The sequence below is a fragment of the Tupaia chinensis genome, unplaced genomic scaffold (assembly GCF_000334495.1).
Source record: "Tupaia chinensis unplaced genomic scaffold, TupChi_1.0 Scaffold000632_1, whole genome shotgun sequence".
In the NCBI taxonomy this organism is placed as follows: domain Eukaryota; kingdom Metazoa; phylum Chordata; class Mammalia; order Scandentia; family Tupaiidae; genus Tupaia; species Tupaia belangeri.
This window is the reverse complement of record NW_006160152.1, coordinates 29,508-38,845: the sequence shown is the minus strand read 5'-3', so window position 1 is coordinate 38,845 and position 9,338 is coordinate 29,508. Positions and strand designations below refer to the sequence as shown.

At 47.6% G+C, this 9,338-nt stretch overlaps 1 protein-coding gene across 1 annotated transcript in view; it reads right to left on the bottom strand.

Moving 5' to 3' along the window:
• The window catches only part of LRRC28 (leucine rich repeat containing 28), a gene marked incomplete at its 5' end in the record, with an annotated part of 51,683 nt that overhangs the window by 14,933 nt on the left and 27,412 nt on the right, over positions 1–9,338 (bottom strand). Inside the window, 1 exon segment of the mRNA XM_006159497.2 lies at positions 5,141–5,243. Coding sequence (XP_006159559.2) covers positions 5,141–5,243 — 103 coding nt within the window.

Genomic DNA, 9,338 nt, shown 5'->3' with positions numbered 1-9,338 from the left:
TGTCACAAACCCTAAAGAAAAAAAAAAAAAAAAAAAAAAAAAAATCTAAAAAAACAATTGGTATGGACAAGACTGCAGATGGTCACTACTGCCACCTGGTTTTGTAATCTTGGACAATTTCATCCATCTCTCGGAATTTTACCTTCATTTCTAAAACAGGAATACTAACAGGAGGGTTGCAGGAAGGATTTCGTGCAATAATACAGATCGACCAGTGAACACATGATCGGCAATACGGCAAACACCAAGCGGTATTTAGAGCTGTGCTTTCTCTTTCTTATTATCTATTATTTCAAACTAAGATGAGTTATGATATTCCGAGGGGGGGGGGGAATGAAGCAGGCATTCAGTTCTGCAATGCCCAGGGCACAGAGTGGAATGACCATTTCCCATTAGCTGCAGGGTGAAGGTTAAGGCACTGGGTTCATACATGGCTGACTGTGAGGTTCGAGTCCCGGATCTGGTGTCTTGGAAATCATACTGGATGTGTGTACGAAAGAAAGAAGAAAGAAAGAAAGAAAGAAAGAAAGAAAGAAAGAAAGAAAGGAAGGAAGGAAGGAAAGAAAAGGGAAGAGAAGAGAAGAGAAGAGAAGAGAAGAGAAGAGAAGAGAAGAGAAGAGAAGAGAAGAAAAGAGAAGAGAAGAGAGTGAACCAGCAGATGGCTATGTCACGACTCCCACGTAGTCAACTGTGGTTCGAGTCTCGGACCCAGGGGCTTAAACTCACGCCAGGCACATGTGTGTGCATGCCCAAGATTCCGAGAAGAGAATGGAGGAGAAGGGATTGCAGCGTGGCCATCCCCCCTGGGGGTGATTTCTCATTTTCTGTCTTTGTCCCTGTCTTTCTGAGAATTTGCTACACACTTTAAAAAGAACACTTAAAAACAATGTTAATCATTTTGTTTTAGCAAGCAATTAACTCCATGGGAGTCAAGGAGCAAACAGCGCCTCTTGGCTGACTGTGCAAATCACACCCCAGAGCTTTCCAGCTGCAGCCAGGCTGCTTTGGGCCTGTCCCAAGGAGGAAGGAACCTTGCCTTGGAAGTAGGGTTCAGGTATCCAGTAATGGTTGTTCTGGTGTGTAGGCAGCTCCCACATAAAATGGACTACTTTCAGCCTACTAGTTTAACTCCGAATGCATTCATCATACAAACAACCCTATTACCTGGAGTGGTTATACACACACACACACACACACACACACACATATATATATATATAAATATATATAATATATTTATATGTAATATATATATAAAATATATTATATATTTCCATCACTTGGGCAAGAGGTGGCATAGAGGGTCAGGAAGCCGGATCCCAAATGGCTGACTCCATGGTTCAAGTCCTAGACCTGGACCAGGCTTGAAAATCTCACAGGGCACGTTTGCATGCGTGTCCACAATCCCAAGAGGAGAATAGAGAAGAAGGGATTCTGGCATGGCCACCTGCCCTGGAGAATGATTCCTCACTCTCTGTGAAGAGTGCAAGTACTCTATAGCAAGCTAAAAAAATATATATCCATATTTCCATCCCTCTACTTCTCTTAGGGTAGCCATTATTACAGGCCATTTTGTAACCAGGATAAACATCTAAATTATCTGCCTTTTCCTGCCGTTCCTAACACAGTGCTGACCTGCTAGACAGAGGCTGAGCGACTATCTGATAAATAAACATTTCGTACGGATAGACAAGAAGCAAGAAATTACCCCCAAGCTGGGGACAGCCACACTGCAATCTCTTCTCCATTCTCCTGTTGGAATTTGAGGCATGCAGGTATGCGCGCCTGGCGTGAGTTTTAAGCCACCGGGTCCAGGACTCGAAGTGTGGTCAGCTACATGGGAGTCCAGTGACGTAACCCGCATGCCATCTGTTAGTCTCATGAATAATCACGCTGACATATTAACAGTTAGCTAATAATTTGTGTGTTTTGCCCCCCATTCATTTTCTCGAAGGTTTGAAACTCCTAAAACGCCTCACTAACTGGCGAACGGTCTACCTGGCACGCACAGAGCCTTCGGGCAGTCGGGAACCCGCACACCTAAACGCAGAAGCAGAAGGCTCTCCTAAATGAAAGCTGCTCCTTAATCGAGGTGGACACAGATGGCATGTTGGTGCAGCCTCTGACCGTCTGGGTATGGGGAAACAGGGACGTGAGCTTTGGAGCACACGTGCATTATGGGTGTATCATGGTGGAGGACAACACTTCACCCACCGCTTGGAAGGATGACGCTACAGTGAAGACCCTTTCAGGACACGTTGGGATTAATGGCAGGGCGGTGTCACAGCTGCGGCGTAAGCAGCTGTAGAAACATCACTGAGCTAAAAACGCCACCACGTGTTAGCTCTGCTGCATAGAAGGTTCTGGAATAGATCTCCTGGCTTGGAGTTCATCAGCCTGTGTGGGCACTGCACTCATCCATGGCCTTTCTGAGATGACAACCGTACGGTTTTTCCCTAAGGGAAGGCTGCTGTTCCCACGACTGCCTCCGTTGGAGCAATCGAATCACAGCTTACGACCCATCCCTGGAGCCGTGCTGTCAGGGGAATGGACCGTCATGTTTTTTTTTGTTTTTGTTTTTGTTTTTTTGAGAGGTTTTTGCTATAGGGCACATGCGCTCGCCAGACAGACAGAGACAGAGACAGAGAGACAGAAAGCGAGAAATCAACTCCCCAGGGGGGATGGTCAAGCCACAATCACTTCTCCTCCATTCTCCTCTCAGGATCTTGGGCACGCACGCACACGCGCCCGGCATGAGTTTTAAGCCACCGGGTCTAGGATGCGAACCACGGTTGACTACGTGGGAGTCCAGCGACATAGCCATTATGCTAACTGCTGGTCCCCCATCATGGTTTTTTTTTTGCCAGAACTACATAATGCTATGAGGCAGGCCATGCGGGAAGTTAGGGGCTGGAAGGGGAGAGTCAGACATGCTGGTTAGGTAACCCCCAAGGTGCTCCTTTGACTGCGTAAGTGGAGAAAGGGAGGCCATGGGAAGCAGGTTCTGGAAGATCAGCGGTCCAATTTTTGTTTATTTTATATATTTTTTAAAAATAATTATTTATTTTATTTTTTATTTATTTTTTAATTTGACCAGAGAGAGACAGAGGGTGAGAGTGAGAGAGCGAGATTTTTAAAAATAATTATTTATTTTATTTTTTATTTATTTTTTAATTTGACCAGAGAGAGACAGAGGGTGAGAGTGAGAGAGAGAGAGGAAGTGAGAAAGCAAGCCACCAGATTCAGGACTCGAACCCCGGTCGGCCATGTGGGAGTGTCCAGAGCCTTAACCACCATGCCACCTGCTGGTCCCTATTTTATATTCTTTTTAGAGATTTTTTTGCTATAGGATGCATGCACTTGCTGGAGAGATAGCAAGAGACAGAGATACGTCTGAAAGCGAGAACTCATCCTCCCCAGGATGGGGGCGGGGGTAGGGGGATGGCCATGCCACAATCCCTTCTCCTCCATTCTCCTCTCGGGATTTGGAGCATGCACACATAGTTGGAGTTTCAATTAGCCTGGTCTGGGACTCAAACCGCAGTCGACTATGTGAGAGTCCAGCACCTCAATGACTATGCTATCTGCTAGCCCTGCCCCCAAGTGGTCCTATCTTCAACTGAGAGTACTCTGGATGGCCCTATCTCAAACTCAGACCTCTCCACTCCCACTGTGGCAGCCAGAGAGGCCTGGGAGCCATCTTCCTAACAGCCCGACTGGGCAGGAAAGAGGACTGGCATTCTGAAAATACCAGCCTCCTATTTCCGATATATTGAGACATCTATTTTGGTTGGTTGACTCATGATTCATATGGGGGGACTATCTCATATGCTAAATTTTAAATATTTCCAGTTGGTGAATTCCTGGGTACTGAGGCTGTCATTGGAGGTAAATCGTCCTAGCAGCAGAGTTTAGAGAAAGTGTTTCAATAAATGCTGACTCCTTGACTTGCGATGACTGACGTCACTGGGATGGTAATGGCAATGTGTATGTATGGGGACCGGCAGTTGGCGTAATGGCTATGTCGCTGTGGACTCCCATGTAGTCGACCACGGCTCGAGTCCCGGATCTGGTGGTTTAAACTAGCGCCAGGTGCATGTGCGTGCGTGCCCAAGATCCCGAAAGGAGAATGGAGGAGAAGGGATTGCGGTGTGGCTATCCCCCCTAGGGGGGATTTCTCACTTTTTGACTCTCTGTCTCTCTGTCTTTCTGGTGAGTGCACGCGCCGTATAGCAAAACCTCTCAAAAACAAACAAAAACATGGCAATGTGTATGTGTATCCAATCATTAACTATCCACTTCACATACATACAGTTCTTTGTCAACTATTCCTCAATGACATGATTCTTTTTCTTTTTCTTTTTTAGTTTTTTTGCCATAGGGTATATGTATTCACTGAACAGAGGGAGAGACAGAGAGACAGAAAGCGAGAAATCACCCCCCAGGGGGGATGGCCACACCACAATCCCTTCTCCTCTGTTCTCCTCTCGGGATCTTGGGCATAGGTGCACATGGTCGGCATGAATTTTAAGCTGCCAGGCCTGGGACTGAAACTGTAGTTGCCCATGTGAGAGTCCAGCGCCTTAACCACAACAACATCTGCTAGTCCCAAATGTTTCTATTTACATGGCAAAAAGAAAAAGGGAAAAAAAAAGTACATGTGGAGTCATTTTACTTTTTTTTTTCAGAGAGGTTTTTGATGTAGGGCGCATGCACTCACCAGAAAGACAGAGAGAAACAGAGAGACAGAAAGCGAGAAATCACTCCCCGTGGGAATGGCCACACCGCAATCCCTTCTCCTCCATTCTCCTCTCGGGATCTTAGGCACGCACGCACACGTGCACAGCTTGAGTTTTAAGCCACTGGGTCCAGGATTTGAATCACAGTCGACTACATGGGAGTCCAGTGACATAGCCATTATGCCAACTGTTGGTCCCTAGATTCTTTTTTTTCTTTCTTTTTTTTTTTTTTTTTTTTTTTTACTGAAAATACTAAAGAATTTACTGACTGAGCCCAAAGCTTACCAACTCAACATGTAATAGTCTACCGGGCTTGCTCACGACTCTCGTTGCTAAGGGGGTTTGGACTGGAGCAGTTCCCAGCGATCGCTGTGGAGCGCGGAACGTGAAGGCGGCCTTACCCGCTGCAGCCGACGACCTTGTTGTACAGGTGGGACGGCAGGCCCTTCAGGTGCGCGTTGTTATCCACGTACACATATTGCAGCTCTCGCGACCGACCTAGATCTGGAGGAGAGACAGAAGGGCTGGCATGCTTCGCGACAAGCACCGGGACACCGTGAAACGTCAGATACGTGATTGGGATGGTTAGAAATAGTCAAACGTTTCTTCCCTGGAAGAAAAACATTGTAGACAGAACGCTGAGCTTACATGTCGCCAGCGGCAATATTAGATTTTGCATGAGAGAGAACGTGATTGTACAAAAATGACTAGGCCAGGCCAGCAGGGGGTGTGGTGGTGAAGGGGCTGGACTCCCAGGTGGCCGACCACAGTTTGAGGCCTGGACCTGGCAGCTTGACCCCTCACGTCAGGCAAGTGTGTGTGTGTGTGTGTGTGTGTGTGTGTGTGTGTGTGCCAAAAATCCCAGGAGAAGAATGGAGAAGCCAGGATTGTGGCATGGCCATTCTCCTCTTGGGATCTTGGGCGTGCACGAACATGTGCCCAGCGTTGAGTTTTAAGCTGCTGGATCTGGGACTTGAACTGCAGTTGACTCGGTGGGAGATCAGCAATGTAGCCATTATGCCATCTGCTGGTTCTCCACCCCCCTTTATTCATTTATTTATTTATTTATTTATTTTTGAGAGATTTTTGCTATAGGGCGCGTGCACTCACCAGAGTGACAGAGAGAGGCAGAGAGACAAAAAGCGAGAAATCACCCCCCGGGAGGATGGCCACGCCGCAATCCCTTCTCCTCCATTCTCCTCTCGGGATCTTGGGCATGCACACACACATGCCCAGCATGAGTTTAAGCCACCGGGTCTGGGACTCGAACCAGAGTCGACTACATAGGAGTCCAGTGACATAGCCATTATGCTAACTGCTGGTCCCAACATCAAGGTTTTCTGTGACTCGCTTTCTCTGGGCAGAAAACAGGAGGCGGGCGGGGGAGCTAGGGATCAGGCGCTGGTTGGGCTAGGGGCTTAGGGTCCAGCGGCTGTGGGACAGGGCAGACATGCCCAGTGGCTGCAAAGTGGGAAGGAAGCAGAGCCCCAGCCCCAGTTCCTGGTGAGGAGTGAAGGTGGGCATAGGCCTGGGCTGAGAAGAGGTGAGAAAGGGGGCCCAGGAAGAAGAGTCTCCGACAAGAAGAGGTATACCAGAACGCGGCAACGCTCGATGACTTCCCGGAGGCGGTGAGCACCAGACGGAAGCAAAGACCAGACAAGAGTCAGGGAAGAAAGAAGGCTCAAAGTTCCCAGGGCCATCTCTAGCAGGTATAGGCAGCAGACACGTCTGCACGCCGAGGCCTTCCCAGGTGCCCAGCAAGGTCCCAGCCCTGATGCGCACCCAGTAGGGCTCTTAGCCTGCCCCATCTCAGAACCACACAACAGCGTCCTCGGTGGCCATGCCTTGCAGCAAGAACACAAAACCTTCGAAAGGTTTTCTACTAGGGTTCTGCTCAGGAAAACAGAAAGTAGACTCGAGCTGCTGCTTCTTTCTCTTTTGTTTCAGGAAAGACAAAGGCCCATTACCTAAAGGAGGAGGTTCTTAGGTGCAGTCACATTTCAGGAGATACCGGGATTGCCCATTAAGGAGCTTCCAGGCTCTGTGCTGGGCCTTGGGGACCTGGGTAGGAACTGCATTAACAGATGTGAACGCAGACATGAAAAATGAGGACTGTAACACGACATGGCCGTGGCTACGTGAGAGGCCAGCCTAGAGTCTTGGGCTAGGACAGTTGTCCTGGAAAGTGGGAGGAGGGTGATAAAATGCACAAGGAAGGGTCCCCATGGCAGAGGGTAGGGAGGGGTCTAACATCACCTGCCCCCTTCCACCACCACTTCCACGACAAGAACCCTGACTAGGACCAGCACGAGAGCAAGCTACAAAAAGGTATAAAAAACTGGGGGGAGGAGGGAGGTGTGGCAGGTGGCATGGTGGTTAAGGCACTGGACTCTCACATGGCTGACTGCAGTTCGAGTCCCGGACCTGGTGGCTTGCTTTCTTACCTTCCCTCTCTCTCTTGCTCTGTCCCTCTCTGGTCAAAATAAGAAAGAAAGTTAGGAAGGAAGGAAGGAAGGAAGGAAGGAAGGAAGGAAGGAAGGAAGGAAGGAAGTTAAATAAAATAAAGAATTATTTTTATTGGGACCAGCAGTTGACATGATGGCTATGTCGCTGGACTCCCATGTAATCGACCGCGGTTTGAGTCCTGGACCTGGTGGCTTAAACTCACGCCGGGCACGTGTGCGTGCGTGCCCAAGATCCCGAGAGGAGAATGGAGGAGAAGCGACTGTGGTGCGGCCATCCCCCCAGGGAGTGATTTCTCGCTTTCTGTCTCTCTGTCTCTTTCTGGCGAGCGCACGCGCCCTATAGCAAAATCCTCTCCAAAAAAAATATATATATTATTAGTAAGTGACATAACTGGAAGTGTGACCCACAGCGGAAGGCCAATTAGGAGAGAATTCTCTTCGGCACGCAGCCAACGGGACTAATACCTCTCTGTACTTCAAGTGCACGTAAAAGAGTCAAAGATCATAGCACGCAGCTGATCAATAAATGAAAACCGCCGCTTGACAGAATGGACTCTTCTTAGTAAGTTCAGTCTTTCCTGTTCTAGTTTAATAGGGGAAATGAAGGGGCAGCGATTGAAAAATGCAATTGGGTTTATAATTTTTTTTTTTTTTAAGGTTTTTGCCATACGGCGTATGTGCTCGCCAGAAGAGAGACAGTGAGAAGGGAAATGAGAAATCACCCTCGGGGTTTTGGGGGGCGTCGGCTCTGCTGCAACCCCTTCTCCTCCATTCTCCTCTCCAGATTCTGAGCATTCACGCACACGTTCCCGGAGTGATTTTCAAGCTGCCGGGTCCAGGACTTGAACCGCAATCGGCCTTGTGGGAGTCCAGAGCCTTAACCACCACGCCACGTGGGTATCTAACACCTTAACCACTATACTACCTGCTGGCCCTTGCCTTCAAATATTTTAAAGTCAATACGGTAATCCACAAGTTGTATCTTCTCGTTTGAGAATCACTTACATTTGCATGGCACTTTATGATTCTTACCCATTGGACTTTAAAAAAATGAAAGGAAACAGAATAACTGTTATCGCTTCTGACTTACCATAAGGAAAATGGAGCTCGGGGTTTGGTGACTGAGCCCAGGTCACACCGTGGTGTCGGGCCAGGACCTAGAGATCTGGATGGGTCACTTAGCACTACCCACTTCAAGTGTTCTATAACCCACGGGCTAATGCAGTAGGTACATTTATGTAAAAATGTATTACACTGGGACCAGCAGACGGCATAGTAGTCACATCACTGGACTCCCATATAATCGACCGCGGTTCGAGTCCCGGACCCGGTGGCTTAAACTCACACCAGGTGTGTGTGCGCGCATGCCCAGGATCCTGAGAGGAGAATGGAGGAGAAGGGATTGCGGCATGGCTGGCTGTCCCCCCTGGGGGGTGATTTCTTGCTCTCTTTCTCTCTGTCTCTCTGATTCTCCAGAGAGCGCATGCACTCTACAGCAAAAATCTCTCACTAAAATAAACTGTGGTATACTTACATTTGGCACTTTTCTTATTTGAAAGAAAGTTCTACTTTCTTGGAAATGCAGCTTACTTCTGAAATGGTATTGTTTAATCTTTTTCTGTTTTATAAATATATAATGATAGCAAATTAAATGGAAGAATAATTCCTTAAATTTGAAAACTATCTATGATGTCTTTAATTAAGAACTTTTGTTTTCTGAGGTTTTCTAGGTTTTTGCCATTAGGGCATGTATGCTCACAAGAGAGAAAGAGAGAGAGAGAGAGAGACAATGAGAAGAAAAGTGAGAAATCATCCCCCAGGGAGGATGGCCATGCTGCAGTCCCTTCTCCTCCATTGTTGTCTCAGGATTTTGGGTACACACACACACCTGGTATGATTTTCTTTTTCTTTATTTCTTTTTTAAAAATTATTATATTAATTTTATTTATTATTACTATTTTTTGAGAGGTTTTTACTATAGGGCATGTGCGTTTGCCAGAAAGACAGAGAGAGATAGAAAGAGAGAAAGCGAGAAATCACCCCCCAGGAGGGATGGCCACGCCGTAATTCCTTCTCCTCCATTCTCCTCTCGGGATCTTGGACATGCACGCACACGCGCCCGGCGTGAGTTTAA